Source organism: Idiotropiscis lumnitzeri, chromosome 19, assembly GCF_059441095.1.
Source record: "Idiotropiscis lumnitzeri isolate Australia: NSW breed Sydney's pygmy pipehorse chromosome 19, RoL_Ilum_1.0, whole genome shotgun sequence".
NCBI classification, from domain to species: domain Eukaryota; kingdom Metazoa; phylum Chordata; class Actinopteri; order Syngnathiformes; family Syngnathidae; genus Idiotropiscis; species Idiotropiscis lumnitzeri.
In genome coordinates this window covers 9,539,103-9,559,578 of record NC_142409.1, presented here as the reverse complement: position 1 = coordinate 9,559,578, position 20,476 = coordinate 9,539,103, and the positions used below count along the sequence as shown (strand labels likewise).

Here is a 20,476-nt window from a genome sequence, read left to right as displayed (position 1 = left end):
CACAAGAAACATAATGTGCATTGTATATCCCTGCTATAACTCAGAATTATCATTGATAAATTGTACTTATTTTATCAAAATTTGAAATTGTTGATAAGGATGTACCAATGGATTGAGCCGTGCTCTCTGCTATCGATTAACAAGCCTGTCGTCAAGTGTAAAGTGACGCGTTCGCCTTGGTTTCGGAGAATTGCGCATGCGCAAGACCAGTGTGAGAAGAGGCCGATTTCTCGTTATTGTGGCGTCCCTAGCAAACATGTAAGCTTTCCTGCACATCGGAGCTGCTTTTCCGAAATCGACGGCAGCATGCATCACGAAAAGGTATGCAATTTATATTTTCTGTTTTAATTTTGTGAGCTAGACGGGTTGGCTAGCTAATTCCTAGCGTCAATATGTCCAGAAATTGACGTTGCTGTTTTCCCACGAGCTTGTTGCTCGTTTTAATCGTATTATACGACCACAATGTCTTTTATAAAGTGCGTGTTTTCTCAGAAAATAAGCATGGAAGACACCTGGTCTGCTGCCGAGCTGAAAAGACTACTTTCCAGAAGGAAAGAACAAGAGCACGACAGAAAGCAGCACCGCGGTGCAGAATCTGCCGAGAGACGTCCCAGGGACTCCCGAGGGGAAAGAGACCACAGGTGGCTAAATACTCTGGACTCTAACTTTGTACTTTTTTTTTTTTTTTAAATAAGTAGCAAACCGAAGTACAGTTACTTGTGTTCAAAAGATTTTGGGAAAGTAGAACCACTGATGCTAGTAGAACTACTGTGTCAATTGCCTACACTACCCATTGACTTTGATTCAGCATTTTTTTTGGGTCATTTCATAATTGATGGAATGTTGAAAATAGTAAGAATGTATTGACAAAGTAAGGAATAGAAAGTACACATACATCTTCAAATCTATGGAATAAAAGTCAAGTCATCCAAAACACAATTTCTCAAGTACAGATACCTGAAAAGTCTACTTATAAACAATAATGTTCCTATGTTCCTTCCCACCACTGACAGAGACCGTCACGGAGAGCGACGGGACTTGTACACAGACGAGAGAAGAGGCGGCCGGGACAGGAGGTCGGAGCGAGACAGGTTGGAGGACACGAGCAGACGTGCACGCGACTCCAGAGAGGACAGAGACAAGCGGGATAAAGGGAGGCCAATGGAGGGACACGAGGATGACGAGGACAGACTCAAGAGAAAGGAGGATAAGGAAAGACGGAGGGAAGAACGAGAGAAGGAAAGACGAAGAGAGGAACGGGATAAAGAAAGATGGCGGGAAGAACGGGACAGAAGGAGACACGAAGAGAGGAGGGACGACCAAGACAGACGAGAGAGGCACGAGGACAGAAAGCATTCCAGGGAGGAAAGAGGTAAACATTTCCAATTATTTAAATTCGCTTTTCTAGCATTCTAACATTTCTTATCCCCACAGAGCAATACCGAAAACAAAAAGAAGAGCGCGAAAGGAGACACAAAGAGAGAGCGCATCATGTAAGCATTGCAAGTGTTGTGAATGGATATTTTACCCGCCCTAGTTTGACGATTCTTTGTTCTCCTCCAGGATGAAAGGTCGAGGCGAGAGCGAGATGAGCGAGCTGAGGAAGAGAGAGCCGAGAGGGAAAGACGGAAAGAGAGGCGACACCGAGAGGAAGTTGAGAGACATCACAGCAGCTCCAAGGAATCCAAAACGAGTCACAGCCATGACATGAAGCCGAAAAAAGCTGAGGTTCATCTGTCACTCATCTGCACAGCACCCAAAACTAATAAATGACGTTGTTTGTCGTCTTGATCCAGGAGGACGTGATTCGTTCCGCAAACGTGGCAGCTAAAGATGCTGGCGACACGGAGGACCCGAAAGTAAGATTCTAACTTAGGTTACTTGTGAAAAAGTCACCATTGTTGTTATAAACGCCATCTTGCGCTATAGAAATAAACTTGAAATAATCTTAAAACTGCTGGGTCAAAATGAACGTTAGTTAGATTACTTTCCTTGTTTCACGTGTTTTTGTCACTTCTGCAGGTAGCCAAGGATGAGCCTTCGCACGAGTACGAGGATGACTTTGAGGTAATACGATAACACCTCACACTCTCATATGTTAGTGTTGTGTCTTTTATGTCATTCATATTCTGTCATCTGTGACGCTCGCATGCCCAAATTGGTTTACTTGACAAGAAAGCGGTAAGGAATTTTCACGCCCATTTGTGCAATGCGTTTGCTCGGATTTGTCGCATCCTTCACCCGAGTGCTCGTTGTCATTTCTGCAGGATTACGAAGAAGATTTCGAGGAGCTGGACGAGGACGCTGAGGAAGAGGCCGGGAATCTGGAGCTGGGCGAGGAGGTTAAAGCCATCCAAAAAGCCATGGGTGAAGAGAACGAGCGAGTCCGAGCCTCTTTTTCTACTCTTAGCAAAGAGGAAGAGGAAGGAGAGGAAAAGCTTGAATCGTCCAGAGGTAATTAGGACATACGAAATCAGTGCATGTGGGATAATAACGCATATTTCACTCTCAGTGAATAAATCAGAAGAGAAGGAAAGGAGAAGCTCCCAGCGAGGAAAGTTTATCGACTTTGTGGCGGCGAAGAAGCGAGAAGTCAGCAAGAAAGTCGCCATGAAACAAAAGTAGGCAATGAATATTAAAAACAAATATATAATAATATATATATATATATATAGATGATGTTACCTGAAAGTCTGTTAAATCTCTCTCTTTTTTTTTTTTTGAACGGCGAATAATTTGATTCCTTTCTGAATCTCGCTAACAGGAAGCGCAGTGCAGAGCTGCTTCGCTTAATTGATCTGGATTTCTCCACCACGTTTTCCCTTCTGGATCTGCCTCCCGTCAGCGAATACGACATGTACATCCGGAACTTTGGAGCCACAAACACAAAGCAGGTCAATTCACATGACACTTTTGCGCTGGCCACATTCTATGCCGCCGCATTCTTGCCTGATTCTAGTGAATCCCTTGGCAGGCTTACGTGCAGTGTAATGAGGAAAACGCGGATCGGGATGTTCAGACTGAGGATGTGGAGTTGAGTGACAAGTGGACACAGCATCCCGCGGAGCACAGCGGCGCATGTGGCGGTAGGAAACAAACAACAATGATTTCTCTGACTTGAATGCAGACTTTGTACACCTTCTGCATGTTCTCATCAAATTATATGAACACAAAATGAGAACATCTGTCAATTGCAGCACATTTACGAAATTTGATTTAAAAAAAAATCACTATCATTGGAGAGTTTAATTCAATGATTGTGTCATGCGCCACTAGAGGGAGCCGTTGTGCCATTTTAAAATCACAACTCTCCTGTAGAACGTACTCTTAGGAGAAAAGGGCAGTAGATTGCAGTGAAACAAACGCTGCATGTGGTCAGTCGTGAAAATAAAACACAACTAACATGCAAAATTATGAGATAAACATTTTGCCTATTTTTGCTCCGCAGATCCAAACCGGTCACATGAAACTCGAAGCATGAGCGGAATGGACTTTGATTCAAGGCGTTTGGCCAACTTCCTGCGTGCTGCATCCCAGGTGACATATCATTATTTGATTGGGGAATAGCTTCCCCGAAGCTTTGGGGATTTATAAATTGGATTCTACTCTTTTTTACAGGTGATGGCAGTGCTCCTGGAGGAGGACCACGCCGACAGAAGTTCCTTCCAGGGCCGGACGACGCAAACGGGCGCTTTGTTGTTCAGTGACGGAAGTCTGCTACTCAACACCGACTTGCCTTTTCTCCGCGGTGCGCAGGTGCCATCCCGTTGTCTTGTTTGTACTGTCTATATTTCACTAAACTAATTTTGGTTTCATCCAGGTCGCACCGTCAGCCAGGTGCTTTTCTCCCAGGCGCAGAGGCACACGCTCCTGTCTGTCCACAAGCCCCCAGCGTCACCCGCTAATGTCGTGCCGCATCACGACTGCACCGCCATCTGCGTCTGGAACATGTGGGAGCCATCCAGACCGCAGAAGATCCTGCTCTGTGAATCACCGGTGCCTTTTGTAGATTATTCATAGCGGTTCTGTTTATTGCCAGCTGCGCTGCAGCATGTTTCAAATGACACTGGTATTATTCTCCCCCCTCAGGTGCAGTGCTGCTGTTTCAGCACGGGAAAGGCCACCTTGGTGTTCGCCGGCACGTCCGTCGGCTCCGTGGCGTTGTGGGACCTACGAGAGCCCGACGGCAACCACCAACGCCTGAAGGTGGGCGACGACGAGTGGACCTTCAGAAGGCCTACATTCTCCACCGGTACGTCACATTTGGCCCGGATCACGACCCCATTGAGTTTGCAAATAGAGGAAATGGTCCAAATGACCCTAGAATGGCAGCCGCCAACTAAAATGGTAGCCTTCTTGTTTTTGTGAGTCCAATCATGATATGTGCACATGCTTTGTAAGTTGGAAATTTGCAAACCACCAGCAGTGTTTGCTCTCCTCAGGAGGTTGTGACGATAAATTAACAGGGACACCTGTTTAAAGTGTCTCCTGTTTGTGTGTTTGCAGATGCCGTGCCCTCAGCCCATTTCTCACCAGTGATGTCCGTGGAGGTGCTTCCAACGAATACTGTTGGGATGCCGGGGTCTGACGTGGCCTTTTTGGCATCCGAGGAAGGTAAGGCATTCCGTCCGCAGGAGATGAGGAATGTTCCGTGTTCTTCAAAGTGTTGTAATGACAACAATCTCCCCTAATATGCAGAGTTGTTGGGGTTGTCCTTCCAGTTGGCTTCTCTGGACGAGAGCGGGCTATTGAATCTTTGGGTAGGTCTCCATTTGTTTTTGGGCTGTTTTATTTTTCGAGGCAAAGCCTTAAAAATTGTTCTGTATGTGGGCTGCAGGTGGTAGTGCAACTCCCAAAAGCCAACGACTCGGGTTCCCAAACAGATCTAGGTCTGAGGCCCGGTGGCAAAGTGAAGCTGCTCCACAGTTCTGCCTGCGTGACGGCCGAGGGGTGAGATATGATAAACAGCGTGCGATGATCGTTTGTCAGCGCCAGGCGAGCCCTCTCAAAATAGGCTGTCAAGCGGCACGCAGCTGCTGAGATAAGGGAGGGGGGGGCGTCACAGATCTTGTTTGTTATGCTGTTGATTTTGTCGCCTCAACATTTGATGGAAACATATCTGCGTATGAGTGTCGAGTGTTACGGTTGTTTTTGGATGGGAATCTTCTAACTTCTGACCTTATCTAACTCGCAGGGTGTCGCCATCGCATGCGGACAAAACAGGACTGCCGCAGTCACTTCATTTAAAATTTCTCCCCACTGACCCCAGTCACTTCTTCATCGGCACCAATTTGGTGAGCATGAGCCAAAATGCCAAATCTAAAGTCAAACAGATTTTTAAATGACACGTTTCCACTCAAGGGCTTGGTCAGTCATCGCACCACTCAGGGTTTGAAGGCCCTGCCCAAGTGCTACGGCAGCTCACAGGAGTTGGCCACCCGGCTTGTTGATGTCAACGCCATCCACTTTTCTCCTTTCAGGCCACACTTGTTTTTGGTGAGCAACATTTACTTTTTATTTTTTGCAGAGGAAAAAAGCGATAAAATCCATATAGCGATTTGCTGCCAAATGTGCATCAACAAAGGCTGCATATTGTTCTGCAGTTGTGATTTCCTAAAATTTGTGTTTGTATTAAATTAGCAAAAATCCCTATGAAATTAAGGAGTGTTGTGTGCAGAAGTTCGAATAAAAAAGTGCTGTGTTAACACGTCTGTCCATTTATAAACATGCTTTGCTATGACACCAGATGCATCACATTAATAAATCTATTAATAACTGCACTGTAACTTAAGTGAGGCTTTTAACATTGCCGTGGTTACGTGCCAGGTGGGCTGCGGTGACGGGAGCATACGGTTACACGAGGTCAGCCGCGACAAACCGGTAGACGAGTGGAAGGACGGCACGGCCGGCGAGGCGGTGGTCTCGCTGCAGTGGAGCCAGACCAGGCCAGCGGTTTTCTGCGTGTTGGACGCCGCATCCCGACTTCATATTTGGGACCTTCTGAAGAACGACGCAGCACCTGTGGTCACGGAGCAGATGGATGCAGACAGGTGAATTGGACACTTAGATTTTGTGTTCATATACAGTTTATTTTTTTTAATTGTCTCTCCTTATTAAAGATTTTCTGTATTCTTTTACTTTCTCAGGCTGACGGCTATGGCTGCATTCGGAGATCCAGGACAACAAAAGACATACTCAGGAATAGCGACAGCACACCAGTCGGGCAAAATAGAAATGCACTATTTCACGAGGGAGTTCAACATCCAAAATTGTGAAGAAGAAAAAACATTAGATGCAAAGATTTCAGAATCCTTTTGAAACATCTGGGGTACCTTTAAGGTCAATTAGGGCTTATGACCAATATATACTGTGTACATTTTGTTACCTTAGTATTTTTTTTGTATAGTGTATAGTTGCATATGTAAATACAAACTTTTGCTCTGTGTACCAGCATGGTCTGTTCCTTTGTACAGCTTTCTGCTGTGGCCTGTACAGTACCTCCTGTAAAAAGGCAAACAAAGCAGTCTTGCAAAGGTGGCATCCACCTGCTTTCCCTGTGACGGGTGTGCAGTACATGTAGCAACTATATAGATAGCATAGCACGTCTATTGACATGCATAATATTAGTCTTACGTAATACAATATACTGTAGGTCATATATATATATATATATATATATATGTGAAATTCCACACGTGCAACCCACCAGTGTCATATTGACACCTCTGAAGACTGGAACATGATGCAGTCTTCCCGTTTGTGACACTTTTAGCTTACTGTATTTCCTCAAATAGGGACCTGGTTGCTAATAGACAGGTTACTCAATAACAAAAGACAGGAGATGAATTTATTTCGTCAAATAGTGAGCTTTCTCAAAAGGACACCATGCATCAATAACTAAAGACAATATTGCTGACGGTTATAATACGTCCTCAAATTGTGCCTCAATAAAAACCGTATTTTCTGGCCTCCACTCAGGAAACAACAACCGACAGGAGACAGACAAGTATTGGAATTAGTATTTAATGTGAATTAGGGCTGTCACTCACAAATCTTTTTTTGAATAAATTATCCGTAGTTTAGATACAGTAGAATAGACATTTATGAGGACTGCAAATGTCTGCGTGGATAGTGTATAATGACACCGGCAAAGCCAGAAATGTTGCCAACCTATTTTTATTGTTTTTTTCCTTTCAGCCCTAATGTGCAATCACGTAAATAAGTCCCCCCACCCAGTATGTTTACACCATGAAAGATGACATCATTGTTACATGACAATGTGTACATTTTTAAAACAAGAAGGGAACAAAAATCACAAATAGAATCAGGATGTTAAGTGTAAGCATTGATTTTAATTATTGATATAGTTTTTTAAATGCATGGGAAAAAAATAGTAGCCTTAAAATCGGCCTATCGACAGATGAGTGATTTAGGGCATGAGACAAAATAAGTTGGAAACGCACATTTGATATTTAAGAAATTAAGTATGAAAACATAAATTTAGTGTACACGAGTATGACAAGTTACATTCCATTCATACTGAATATAAAAATGTATGAAAAGAGTATAGTGCATTATTGCCCATCACTCTGGTGAGTCTTTATCATAATTGAGCAAGTCGCAAGTGAGCACGATGTCCGAGCGTCCGCAGTCCTTCAGCACTTTGTTGAGGAGGCTGCCGGTGGCGTTGATGTCCGTCGACTCATCCAGAGGCCAGTCCAAGAGCTGAGCGCTGGACGGCAGCTCGGGAAGTCCCGGCTGGTAATCCTCCAGGGGATTGGGATAGAGTATCTGCCGCATGGAGGCCACCCTCGCCGCCATCCTCACCACCTTCACCAGACCGGCGGAGGACAACGGGTTGAGGGCGAGGGCCAGGCTCCGCAACGACGAGCAGCAGCCCAGGGAAGGCAACAGCGGGCCCAGCAGGTCGTCGCTGAGCCCGCAGCCGCTCAGCGAGAGGTGCCGCAGGCTGCCTGACGCTTGCGACAGGATGCGACGCACGGAGGGCAGCGAGTGGGCGTCAAGTCGGTTCTCGCTCAGGTCCAGCTGCTGCAGGGAAGAGGCGTGCTGGCTGCACGACAGGTAGGACAGATCCGCTGCGCTTAGGCTCAAGTAAGGCAGTTCCAGCACCTCCAGGGGCTGAGACAAGGAACTGGAACAGGACAGAACATTGAAGAATATTACAGCTCATACAATTAGCTCAACTCTAATGGATGACGTGCTTTAACTTAGATACTCTGCATCAATAACAATCCAAGGACATTAATTTATTTCCTTAAATTATGGCCTCCGCTCTAATGGACTCCATGCCTAAATAATGAAAGTCACGAAACTAAAGAGTGTGTGCATACTGTTCCTTCAAATAATGGCCTCCTTTGTAGTGGATGATCTATTTCAATAATAAGAGAGGACAGCATGGTAATTCCTCAAATATTGGACTGCGCTCAAATGGACGCCAGGCTTCAATAAAAAAACGATTGAGCATATCTTGAACAAATGTTTCCATACCTGAGCAGCACACGAAGTTGTCCTGGCAAACGTAGCGCTGTGAGGCTGAGACGTCGCAGTCCCCGCAGCTGCGCCAGACCCTGGGAGAGGTCTCGGAGAGCCACCTCCTGTCCCAGCTGGTCCCGGCGAAGGTCCAAGTTGCAGTAGTGCAGACAGAGGGAGCTCAAGTCAGGGAAGGCAGCAAGCCGAGGCAGTAGCTGAGCCAGGCCCGCCACGCCCAGGTTGCTGTAGCGCACATCCACCCCCAGCAAGCCACGAGGTGGCAGGAAGTCAAGCAGGGTGCCGATGCTGGACACGGAGACCTCCTCCACGTGCAGGTACCTGCACTGCAGCTCCAGGGGTCCTGCCGCATTCAGGGCCGTACACACGCGATCCCAAGAGCGGGCGTTGACGAAAATGTCCGCCCTCACCTGCAAAGGCGCGCGACTTTCCTTCCCATCTCCTTCCATCCCCATGCTCTCGTGCCTCCTCTCTGTCTCCATCCTCCTCCTCACTCCCTTCATCGAATCCACTTCCCCCAAGACTCCCGCGGACCCATCCATGCATTCACTCCTATTACCAGTTGTATCCTTGACCCTCTTGCGCTGCCCCCTCTCTCTTTTAACGTCATTGTCTCGCTCCAGAGTGCAGACCCTCTTCCGTTCTCCGGCTCGGGCCTGGACCACCATGGTGCACAGCGCTATGGTCAGGGACCAGCCCCCCATTGAGTCCACCGTTGGACCCTCATTCCCTTGCAGCCCGCAGAGGTCCAGTACTCGCAATGCAGATCTGCATACATGGGGAAAAAGGTCAAATGTAGCTTACAAAAAACATAAATTATGCACATTCTCACAACATAAATAGAAATTAAAAGTGTAAAAAAAAGATACATGAATATAATACATAATATATCACAAAACACACAATAACGTTTCTTTTACTTGAATAACAAAATGTTGTTAAAAAATTAATATAATTAGGTCTTTCCAAAACGACACCTCAAGTTATATACACATTTACACCAGTTTTTGTAAGAAAATACTGACAAAATGCTAAATATAATAACATTGTAATATATCAGAAAATAAAATCAATTCTTCTGCTTTTATCTAAATTATAAAAAAATAAATCTTGTTTCTGATATTCAGGTTGCACAGTATCCAAATAACAATCCATCACCATAACCAACCTTTGATCGGAGAGTCCCCGTACGACAGCAAGCAACAGAGCCTGCACGCAAAGCCGACTCGGTGGCCGCTGCCCTCGCTTCCTGCGACCGCCGATGCGCAGCCGACGTTCGGGCCACCTCTGCACCAGTTCCCCGACGGCCAGCGGTCTGCATCCGGCGAACGAGGCCTCCAGCAGCGGACCGTACAGCTCGCGGGGCACCCAGCGCAGCCAGTGGGGCGATGAGCTGTGGTCGCTAACTACCTCCTTCGCGCACAGGCTCAACAATGAAAGCGCCATCATAGGTAGGACATTGAACGGTAATTTAAAAAGATCGTTTAAAATTGTTTAGGATTATTAACAGCACGTTAATATACACGATTGGGAAGCCAATCTTTGGTCCTTCATGTTCCCGACCGAGTGAGGAAGCTGCAGCATCTGTTTACACTTTTACATTGTCGCATTCTTGTGACGTAAAACGTATGAGACCGACGTAACGATCGTTAATAAATCCGTCAAAGAGGATGGTCTGTTTGCGTCTTTTTTGTAGTTATTCAACCTTTTATACATTTTATTATTTTATCATATTTAAATTAACCACTGTTTTATAATGTTACGAAAAAACACTTTTTCAACACCGATTTTACATTCTTGTCCACCCGCATTACCTGGAAATGTCCACACTTTGCCAAGCGAGTGTACATCAAGTACAGCTTAATGTTGGCCAAGCGCTATCATTGCCGCCCAGTTTCGCCCACGACACATTCGGGAAACATCAGCAAGGCTATTCTGTGACCCGCAGCCACATCACAGACGTGTTTATTTGCTGCCAGTAGGTCATAGGCAAGAGGTGAAAAGGATACACGCGTTCTGCTACCCCATAAGACCTAGTAGCAGTTATGTGAAAACTAAGTGGAAAATATCACATGTTGATGAAACTTCCCAGGAGTCATCCTGGAATCCAGTGGCGGGCCGTGTATTTCACACATGGCCCTTCAGTTAAGTCCTACTTAGTTCTACTTGAATAAATGCCCCCCATAGTACCGCCATTTATTACACCGTGGCTGGACAAATAATATACAGAAACACACTTACAGAATACTGAGCGAGTATTGGACGTTCTAGCTTCTCTTGAAAGGTCCGTCTTGAAAATGGCCTCGCAGGTGTATCTGCCATTAAAACCACATTTTCCCTCCTTAAGCCACTGTGGTTTAAAAAAAGCAAGAATATATTTTAGATTTTCAAATGGTCGCCAGTTACAACAGGTGTGTTAATTCCCATAGCGCGGCCACCTCACGAGTGAGTATCCAATCACAAAACGCGTTCATCGCCTTCAGCGTAAGACCAGCGACAAGGCTCACTGCAACCAACTCGTGATCTGATTGGCTATCGCAACTGTCCATCAAATCTGAAAGTCATTTGATGTGACAGAAGAGATACCCGCACAATTGCACCGGAAGGCCTCGGAAAGAATAGTGCGCGCGACTGGTATTGTGAAACCTGTCTGGCAACACGAGCTAACGGAATTCTGAATAAAAACTCTCACCTAAAAATACAACGCTAGGTAATAATATGACATCAATGTGAAGAATATGATGTTTTTTTTCTTGATTATGTTAGGCCAGCAGAGAAGGGATTGACGACCTACTACTGTAATTAACTCACCACGCGACGCGTCATTTTTTTTTACTGGAAAACGAGGCCACCACTGACTATCATATTTACCGTGATTTTTTTTAACCTCTCTTTATTGGATTGTGATTACCAGTTCATAAAGCATTTCACTGCAGTCCAACCACGCGCACAAGGAAAATAGGAAATAAAATATAACATTATTTCTCATCGCCACAAGATGACGTTGCAGGCTAAAATTTCACGGGCCACTTCTTTAGGTACACCAACACTCGTTTAAAACAATCGGTCTTGAGGATACCGTGTCGAATATTTATAAATATATATTTATAAATATTACAATTCCAGTTATGAATTTTCAGTATGTACAGACTACGGCTGAAAACTACAACTGAGCAGAATTAATAAGTTTATTGTAATTGCCTCAGTACCTATGATAATTAGCCCATCATGCGAACGAAAACAGCTAACTTTTGATCACCATAATTGTAAAAGGAGAACATTTTAATGTTTAGTTTAACAACATTTTAAATTTGCGCATGTGATTATCAATTCAAAGTTATTTCTTACACAATGGTTAAGTACGTGAAGTGCGACAGGCTCAACTTCACACAAGATGGTCTTAAGTCATGACAAAAGAACATTTTCAAAAAGATGATTCTTTAATTTGAACAAAAAGTGTTACATTGCACATATTTGTCAGTAGAATTCCAGCTTAGCGTTGGGCTAATTTCTGAAATGTATGTTTAAAATATACAGTATAGATATATGCAGATGTGTGGAAATAAAGACTGGAATAGTTACACGCGGTAGAAAAGGACAATTATAAAAATATTTTTCCCCGTACCTAGCAGCCTTACTGCAAATGTTAGCCACGATTTACCTGAATCTGCAAATGTTTTGGCGATTATTGTATTGTACTGCATATTTCATGTGAGGCAGTACTGCGTTCATGTTGGCTACACGCTCTCCAATCAGAACAAAGCACACTAACATTCTGCCCAATCAAAAGAAAATAAAACACACTGCCCATTCAATAAAAAGGAATCAAAAGCAGGACCAGTGTGTTAATTTGGCTAATCAACGAACAGTTCATATGTGCACAGCCAGCTGGTGGAACTCAAACTAACTAAAAAAAAAACAAACTTGTTTTTTTGTTTGTTTTTCCATTCACGCACACAATAAGAAAATAGATAGGTCATACACACTCACAAGCGCCTGTCTTGTCATTTTGCATTAGTACCACATGTATAAAAAAAAAAAAAAAAAAAAAATTCTAAACAAAAAATGAAAGGGGGAAAAAGTGCAAACTTCTTGGACACAAAATGCACGGTAGAAAAGAAATGGAAAACAAAAACAAAATGTACTTAAATTAGAACCAATTAAAAATAATTAGAAGAGTGCCATCACTTGTTCAAAAACGACAAGAGTACTGGAACCATGTTGAAAAGAATCACATCTTGCACACAAAATATTTTGAGGAAAAAAAACGTGTTGGTTTTTAAAAGTACTACCTGTAGTCTTACGAGAATGAAGTCGTACTTTAATCAATAGTTGCTTATCTACAAGGAAAAGAATGTCGGAGCGGATTTTGAAATTCATTTGTGAATTTTTTTTCACAGCTGAAAAAAGCACTTCATTATCATCCATCCACCTATTATCCAAGCCGTTTCTCCTCACAGGGGTCCTGGGGGGTGCTGGAGCCTATCCCAGCTGTCTTCCGGGAGTAGGCAGGCCACACCCTGAACTGGTTGCCAGCCAATCGCAGGGTGCACATAGACAAACTACCTTTCACACTCACACTCACAATCACGCCTGTGGACGATTTGAAATGTTCAATTAACCTACCACCATGTTTTTGGAATGTGTGAGGAAAGCGGAGTACCTGAAGAAAACCCACGCTGGCACGGGGGGACCTTGCATACTCCTGTTAAAGATGATTTGGACTGTGCAGGTTCATTGTGCACATCCACGCTGTGGAAAAGTTAAAAAACAGTTGAGGGTGATGATTAAAAAAAGAAGCAAAAAAAAAACAAACAAACAAAAAAGGCCTGTCAAAACATGCCGTGCAAAGATAACGCAAAGTAAGACAGAAGTGGATGGACATTCAAAGCCTATATTGTAGAACCCCAGCAACAATAAAGATAAATCCATTCACACATTGATAAATGATGTCATTCCCTCCTGATGCAGTCAAGGCAGCCATGTTGTCCTTCTGTGGCGTCCACCTCCTTAGTTGCTCGGCAGAACGAGTCCGTTCTCCACATTTGGGATGATACCGGCGACGACGTCTCTCGCTGGCTGGGAATTTGGTCTTCAGCATTGCTCGGACACAATGAAGCCCTCCTTCTCGTGGCCTGCCGGCTCCACCTCGGCGTAGGACGGGTGGCCCGAGCCGCGGCGGAACTTCATGGCCGGCCACCTGCTCGGCCGTCTCTGAAGACACACGGTGACGCGGGGTGAGACGCGATACAATAATTATATTACTTACACAACGTATGTTGCAATTTCTGCAGTCCTAATCTACATATATGATAATAAATATGAATGTATGGAATGTTTCCGTTTGCAGTTTTTCGTCATGGCTGAGAGTGGTGTGCATGGCTCACCTCGATCAAGAAGAGGCTGGCGGCTGATGTTGGGTGATGGTAAATGTAGACGGTGAGCATCACGCCCGCCACCATGATGAGCATCACCAGCAGGACCCCCAGGATCAAACCCGTGTGCAGGGGGTGCGCGCCCGTTGTGCGATCAGCCACGCTGTCTGCCGGCATCACTGCAAACATAAAAAAGAGAATTCACGACAACCTTTCGGCAGGTTGGTGCATGTTATTGTTGGACATTGTGATATTAGTGGGAGCACAATTTGTAGCGCTACTAATGTATTTCATATGACTTTATTTAGAAAAAAAATAAAATAAAAAAAATGAAATAGGGATACACTGTTCTGTGTTTTGCTGTTCTCATGTCAGCCAGCAAGGGGCACTCAACATCCAGCCTTGTTTTTTTTTTAAGGACCAAATTGGATGTCAGCAAGTGGACAAGAGTTATCATTTGATGAATAAAGATGAAAATGAATTGAGCTCATTAATAAACACAAGTAATTAGCAATTATTAGATGGAGAGTCGCCTCTTTGGAATAGTTTGTTTAAAAAGCTCAAAGAGGATGCTCGGCGTCAAGCAAACCGGCTTTCTTTTTTAGCCATTCATGAGCTGCAGCGCGTAAGCACGTATAAAAGCATGAATTAATGGCAAGTCAAGTCAAGGTCAACGCTGAACATTCCATACAAAAGGAGCAAGAGGAGGTAGTTGTCCCCGCGATGCTGACAAAGATCACTGAAAAGTCAGCCCGAATACATTTATTCGAGAGTCAGCCCTGCTTTTTAAATGCCCTCATGGAACCAGAACATTGATGATTGTGGCTGTTTATGAGGAACGACAACAAAAACAGTGTTAGCGCTCACACGTCTGAAAAGCAAGCAGATATTTTCAGAGCAAACAATATGGAACCTTTTCACGCCATTTTCTCCTCCTTTTTAATCAGCAGTACAGTCGAGCCTCCGCCAAAGTCGCCATTAAAATCCGCATCTCCCTTGGATTGCTCGGTCTCATTGATTTGCAGCACACACCACAATCAAACCTGTACAACAGGCCCTTAAATTGCATTCACACTGTGGGAAATTTAAAAGCCCAATGCAATGCGAAGAATCCATCTTAATTACAACGAGTTCAAAAATAAGATTTCTAATATTTTTCTAATGAGTCTGCAAAACATGTAATTAGTGGCGTGAACACTTTCAGGATGCACTGCATTTCCTGACACGCACGAACATCGTACATTTTTTGCTTGTAAAGCCTCCGAGATGTCCTCTTAAAACACTGGCAGATTCATTCCGCCCCGATGTGAGTCTCAAGCGGCCTTGAGCCTGAAGACACAGTAAATGCCGGTGGACTCAAATGATTCCAATAAAAGCAGTGCACTGTTGTGCAGCGCCGCCATGTTTTAAAGATGAGTCTTCTTCAAATGTGGCCAGTGGGATTTCAAGAGCAACTCCAACTGAGGAGTCTGAAGGTCATAACTGCAGCATATTGCCTCTGATTATGTGGCACTACTTGATAATAACAATTCCTGAATCACCAAATTGTTTTCTGACCGCTATTTGATGTATTGTTCCGAGTAGTCATCGTTGCATCTTCCAGGAAAAACAAAAGGCGGACTTGGGAGGGGGGGTCGGGGGGGGGGGACAAAGCGTCCATAAACACTGTTGTGACAACATGAAGCAAATACCTTGATTTTCTCTGAGATGCAGCGCAATCTTGGTATCATCTGCAAGGGCACAAACAAATCAGTCAGACAAAATAATCAATATTTCTCTCTGTAGTTTTTTTTTCCCAGTCAGGAACCAAATTAATTGCCCCCCTAAGGTCTTCTTTTCAACTTGTAATTTTTCACACGCGATTAAAAATGTATTCTTCAACTATAATGGGCCCACGTGTATAAATCGGGATTAGATCAGACTGCTAAATGTACGTGCGAAGTATGGAAATGCAGCGTGACCCACTTATTCACGCCGACACTTAAAACACACACCAATATGCAAATGAAGCAGCACCAGACATGTTTCACTGAACAAGTTAATTCAAAAGGATCTTTCATGTAAATTTGCAGACACGCTTTGGTGTGTCTGAAGTTTGAAAATGCGATGGGCTAATGTAAACAAGCAGTGAGTTAAAGCCAATCCAAAGCCCGATTAGCAATCATGAATATGGATCTGGAACAAGACAGAAGCCACGAGGGACCAAATTAATAGCTTCTCTTCATTTTCCCCCCCCCCATTCATTCTCATTGACCTTTTTTTTAATTTCACACTTGAAAAATACGGCATATTTTACTAAAACTAAAACAAAGCCAAACTAAAACAAAGCCTTTTTAAAAACGGATAAACCTGCTCTACCAACTAATCAAAACTCACTGAATTTTCAATTTTCTCTGCACAGTTTATTTCCTGACTATCAGGTTTCTGACAACCATCCCTTCAAGATCACCTCGTACCACATTTTAACATCATCACTAAATAATCCTAAGAAAAACAATTCAAAGGAGAAATGAGCCGAAAGGTCAGCAGGATAGTTTGCTCAACCTTAAATTTTATGGACATAGAAAAAAGAAAAAAAAAGAACAAAGGGGGTAAACAAACTTCAGAGGACACCTTGTCCATTCTGCTCTCGTCAGCAAAAGGATGTGCCTTTCACATTTGCATGAGAGAGAACATCCTGCGTTTCGCCTCTCTCCGGGGTGCGCTAGATCATGTCATCAAAGTGTGACCCCTGTAGCCTTTCATGCAAAACTCTCTCAATGGAAGATCACTATCCAAATTGTGAATTTAAACAGAGTCCCTGGACTTGATTGTGACAATAAAGAGGAGTGGCGATAATTTGATCGTCCATCGGGTGTTTCACATGACAAGGCAAAAGTGCTGATCGCTCCTACCTTCAGTTGGTGCGCTGGTTGGAGGTTGTGAGGTGGACGCTGGGGCCTCTTTGCTTCTGGGTGTGGTCTTTGCGCCAACAGATGAGGTGAAGGGGTACAGAGACGTGGTGTCAATGATGTCACACAGCTTGTTCTTTGTCTGGAAGCAATTTGACAGTTATGAGCGCTTTTGCTTAACAATCCGGTTTGCTGAATGTTTGGCAATTCTTGCTAGCGGACTACTTGAGTATTGTTTTGACGACCCAAATATTGATTCTAATCTCTGACCTCATCTGGACAGCTGTTGTCCACCCAGTCCTGCCGATGGCGGTCAAATCCACTCGAGCATCTAAGTGAAGAGGACAAGCGATCAGTGAAAATCCACCAAACTGATCGTTCCATCATTCAATCGAGATCCATTCAGCAAACTGAGCTGAAAAGGATTATGCGATCCTTTTTTTTTTCTTGAAGAATCGAGTATTCCCGCCTCCCGTATTCCTCTGTATGAGGAATCTCTCTGAGGAGGGAGTGCGGCGGGCCGTGGGGGTTGAGATAAAGGTGATCTCGGTGGATTGCGTGACTTTGACTTAAAAAAAGAAACCTTCAAAAGTCAGACAGTATTTGAGGCGGCGGCTTCAAATACTCCAGTGGTTCAAATGTAATCCCCCCCCTGTGGTGAACCCTGCTGACACCCCCCCCCCCTTTTTTTTTTACAAGGCTACACGATGCGCAGTCCAATAGAACTTTTGCATAGATCCAGCAAGTTTGATTCCCTTCATCACCATATTACGATGGAAGAAGTTTCCTGCCGCTTTAATCATGCCGCCCCCCTCTCAGTTTTGAACATAATCAACCTCATCAGCTCAATCAGGCAAGACAGAATCCTCCTCTTAATCCCCACACTTCCCCCCAGACTGTGAGATCGCATGAAATAGAGCACAGCAGGTGTGATGTGAGCAGCCTTTTGTTACGTCGGAACGGCATCGCCGCAAACGAGCCGCTGACATTCAGTCCGATATCAATAACTCATTTGCAGGTTGGGCTGTCGATGTGTTTACGTGAAGAAAGCGCCGATGTGATGAAACTCCTGCTGCCGCTAGAACAGACTGCAATAATAAGAAGTGATGAGAATGCTGGTTAGGCACAATGTGTTGTATTTTCATTTTAAATCAAATTTGGTGTCGCTTTAACGGGAAAAAAGTGGCTTTTGAAAAGTCAATATTTCTCTTTTCAGTGTTTCAATTAAATTTGACCCCAGCATGTTGGCCTGCACTTCCAACGCACTGAAGACACTGAAGACATCTGGCCTATTCTTTTTCATTTTTTTATTGAGCTCCTCCAGCTTTGGCCTGCACGAGCGACGTGGCTCTTGTTCGTCGGGGTCGTTCTCTTCAAAATGTCAGCGCCTGATATTAAACGCGCAGCCCGAGGAGGCCGGGCGTACTTTTTAATTAGAGTAACCCGCAAAGGAAGCAAGCAGGCGGATGCAAAGGGGAGGAAACGTGCAGAGCCTTTGTTTAAACACACTTGGATAGCTAATTAAAATGCGGCTTAATGAGACGGCAGCTCGAGGCGAACGGCACCCTTCCATAAATTACCCGCATTATATAAATATTTTTTACGTGAATGACTTTGCCTTAAAAAGTGTGTCCCGAGGTGAGCTGTAAATAACGAAGCCCGTGGGAGCCCGTCACGTAATCAAGCCCAAAATAAAAGATTAATATTTCATACGGGAGGCATTCAAAGTGCATGAGACAAAAACAACCAATTGACTCCAAATTGTCTCAAGTGTTTCTCAGCTGTTCCAAATGATTGTTTTGAACTTTTTCCGAGAGGGCAAAACAAAACTCTCCCGCCTCAGCCGCCAGGAAACACCTACGCCTCTTGAGCAGTCGTAATATTGACTTAGGTTTGAGTGGAGTGGAGGAGGGAAAAAAAAGTGTCAACCAAAAAATGTCGTCACATAACATCCTTGGCGATCTTCATCGTGTGCTCAGCGCTTCACGCTGTGTTATCAAAGCAGGTCGGAAACTTTGTCAGCGTCATTGAGTTCCAATCAAGCAGAAAGGAATTTTTATGCAGATTAATATGCAGTAAAGGGAATCATAATTGGATCCCGTGCGGATTGAGTATGTGTGCTTACTTTGCTTTGTCGACAATTTTAACGATGGTCATAATAGAGAGAGTATATCAGGCTTTACAAAATGTTGAACATTTTAAACTCCTCTTGTGCAAAGTAGCAATCCAATGAATGCCAGACGTTGCACATTTTGGACATTTGAATAATTTGGGGAAAGAGGAATGCCAGATTGTTATACTGCCTAGAACAGGCGTGGGCAAACTACGGCACGGGGGCCACATGCGGCCATAAAACCTTTTAATCCGGCCCACCGAATTAAAAAAAAAAAAAAAAAGAATGAACCTTGTTAATGTTTTATTTTCTAAATACTGTCGGTTTTCAAAGACATATTGTTGTAATGCTTTTGCTCACTTTCATTTAAAATTAAATGTATTTTTTTTCCTCCGAGAAGGCGAGGTTACCAAAACACTCTGTGGCCCGCCAATCAAAAGGTTTGCCCACCCCTGGCCTAGAGGAAGTCATTTATTTTACAGATCATTACCAGGATGTACCAGCAGGATGATTTGTGGACAGTGTGCTAGTTTGTTAGAGTCCATGTGACATATGTATTTGCACAAAGGAGCCATAAAAAGCAAGTAAAACATCAATACTATTAAAAGGGCGTTCCAGGATATGCACTTTGTTCTACATCATCCATCACAGAACGCATCTGTTATGTTCACGACATCACTAAAGTGCATAGTGATGCTTAAAAAGTTCAATCTTATTCATCTGTCCATTTTCATTCGAGTGCATGTTTTGAGTCATGCGGGAGGAAGCCGGATGACCTTGAGAAAATCCACACAAGCACGGAGCAGTGTCGAACCTCAACCTCAAGACAGCGTGGCCGATGTCCTTACCACTAGGTCACGATGCTGCTCGTAATTAACATCAGAATTTTGCTCATCTTTTGTACCGACCACATTTGTTCTTGTCTTGAGTTACGGAGAATTGCGATTTTTCAGACAAAGCCCGAGAAGTGTCGCTCAACCAACCTGTTGAGTCGATGGCACCAGCTGCAGTTGAAGTTAACCTGGGAGGAGATGCACGTTCCGCAGGTGGTGAACTGGAGACACGCTGGGGAGGGAAAACATTCGCTCAAATCCAAGATATGACAAAGGGACCAGGTGGTCCGCGAATGTCTCTTACTGGCCAATGGTGTAAATTCCACAGCAGAGGAGTTGGTGATCCTCGTCTTGGACAGCTCCACACGGTGGTACTCGTAAATGGTCCGCCGCCTAACGTCTACATTTTGGAGAAATATGAGGCAGGAAGTGAGTGAGGAAAAGGATATAAAAAAAGTAGGACAAACAGCCCCTGAAGAAAAAAGGGAAGACAGCATGAGGCAGAATGAGGTCAAATGAGGGAGGCCCACTTTTTACACTTTATGTCTCCCTCGTTCATTGCGCACGTCGCCAACTGGAGGCGTCAAGTTTCTGCCGTATAAATCAGAGGCTGTTGACGACCATTCGCACAGTGAGGAGTCAGTCATAAGCCAGTCAAAGACGGAGGGATGCACGTGATCCATCACCGACTCTCACTGCTTTGCGGCTCTAATAACTCACAAGTTCAGGATGGTGAATAACTGAGTTCCCCCCTTT

The 20,476-nt window shown here is 44.2% G+C and overlaps 3 protein-coding genes across 5 annotated transcripts in view; 1 reads left to right on the top strand and 2 right to left on the bottom strand.

The window, feature by feature from the left end:
- The first annotated feature begins 170 nt into the window (after nucleotides 1-170).
- On the top strand, nucleotides 171-6,445 carry dync2i1 (dynein 2 intermediate chain 1). The gene is made up of 22 exons (XM_088283422.1): nucleotides 171-321; nucleotides 493-641; nucleotides 1,014-1,372; nucleotides 1,435-1,493; nucleotides 1,564-1,728; nucleotides 1,797-1,859; nucleotides 2,023-2,067; nucleotides 2,268-2,454; nucleotides 2,513-2,621; nucleotides 2,765-2,894; nucleotides 2,975-3,086; nucleotides 3,449-3,537; nucleotides 3,619-3,748; nucleotides 3,821-3,996; nucleotides 4,090-4,252; nucleotides 4,507-4,614; nucleotides 4,699-4,760; nucleotides 4,838-4,950; nucleotides 5,195-5,294; nucleotides 5,362-5,496; nucleotides 5,827-6,050; nucleotides 6,147-6,445. The coding sequence occupies exons 1-22, from the start codon at nucleotides 307-309 to the stop codon at nucleotides 6,316-6,318; spliced, it is 2,865 nt and encodes a 954-aa protein (XP_088139548.1). The 5' UTR covers nucleotides 171-306; the 3' UTR covers nucleotides 6,319-6,445.
- Nucleotides 6,446-7,042: 597 nt separating this feature from the next.
- Nucleotides 7,043-10,933, bottom strand: LOC148318409 (leucine-rich repeat-containing protein 14). Of its 3 annotated transcripts, none has more exons than XM_088283424.1 (4): nucleotides 10,750-10,933; nucleotides 9,677-9,921; nucleotides 8,509-9,276; nucleotides 7,043-8,152 (listed from the first exon to the last, which is right to left on the bottom strand). In XM_088283424.1, exons 1-4 carry the CDS (start codon nucleotides 10,828-10,830, stop codon nucleotides 7,585-7,587), a joined length of 1,662 nt encoding a protein of 553 aa, XP_088139550.1. In that variant the 5' UTR covers nucleotides 10,831-10,933; the 3' UTR covers nucleotides 7,043-7,584. The 3 variants fall into 3 exon arrangements, with proteins under 3 accessions (XP_088139550.1, XP_088139552.1, XP_088139551.1); XM_088283426.1 differs by lacking the exon at nucleotides 10,750-10,933 and adding an exon at nucleotides 10,323-10,395; XM_088283425.1 differs by lacking the exon at nucleotides 10,750-10,933 and having other exon boundaries at nucleotides 9,677-10,290.
- A 1,718-nt stretch (nucleotides 10,934-12,651) lies between these two features.
- The window catches only part of plxdc2b (plexin domain containing 2b), a 39,407-nt gene continuing 31,582 nt past the window's right edge, over nucleotides 12,652-20,476 (bottom strand). The window contains exons 8-14 of the mRNA XM_088283042.1: nucleotides 20,025-20,120; nucleotides 19,871-19,952; nucleotides 17,045-17,105; nucleotides 16,778-16,916; nucleotides 15,575-15,613; nucleotides 13,896-14,062; nucleotides 12,652-13,722 (exon numbers count right to left, since the gene is read on the bottom strand). Coding sequence (XP_088139168.1) covers nucleotides 13,603-13,722; nucleotides 13,896-14,062; nucleotides 15,575-15,613; nucleotides 16,778-16,916; nucleotides 17,045-17,105; nucleotides 19,871-19,952; nucleotides 20,025-20,120 — 704 coding nt within the window. The 3' untranslated portion in view covers nucleotides 12,652-13,602. The remainder of the gene's footprint in view (nucleotides 13,723-13,895; nucleotides 14,063-15,574; nucleotides 15,614-16,777; nucleotides 16,917-17,044; nucleotides 17,106-19,870; nucleotides 19,953-20,024; nucleotides 20,121-20,476) is intronic.

Bases quoted from the DNA above. Each gene is read 5' to 3' on its own strand.
- dync2i1 (XM_088283422.1), top strand. The intron at 1,860-2,022 runs GTAAGATTCTAA...TCACTTCTGCAG, and splicing joins GCGACACGGAGGACCCGAAA to GTAGCCAAGGATGAGCCTTC. The intron at 5,295-5,361 runs GTGAGCATGAGC...TTTCCACTCAAG, and splicing joins TCTTCATCGGCACCAATTTG to GGCTTGGTCAGTCATCGCAC.
- LOC148318409 (XM_088283424.1), bottom strand. From the start codon at position 10,830: ATGGCAGATACACCTGCGAGGCCATTTTCAAGACGGACCTTTCAAGAG. The intron at 9,922-10,749 runs GTAAGTGTGTTT...CTGTGCGCGAAG, and splicing joins CAATACTCGCTCAGTATTCT to GAGGTAGTTAGCGACCACAG. The intron at 9,277-9,676 runs GTTGGTTATGGT...CCATGTATGCAG, and splicing joins CGGGGACTCTCCGATCAAAG to ATCTGCATTGCGAGTACTGG.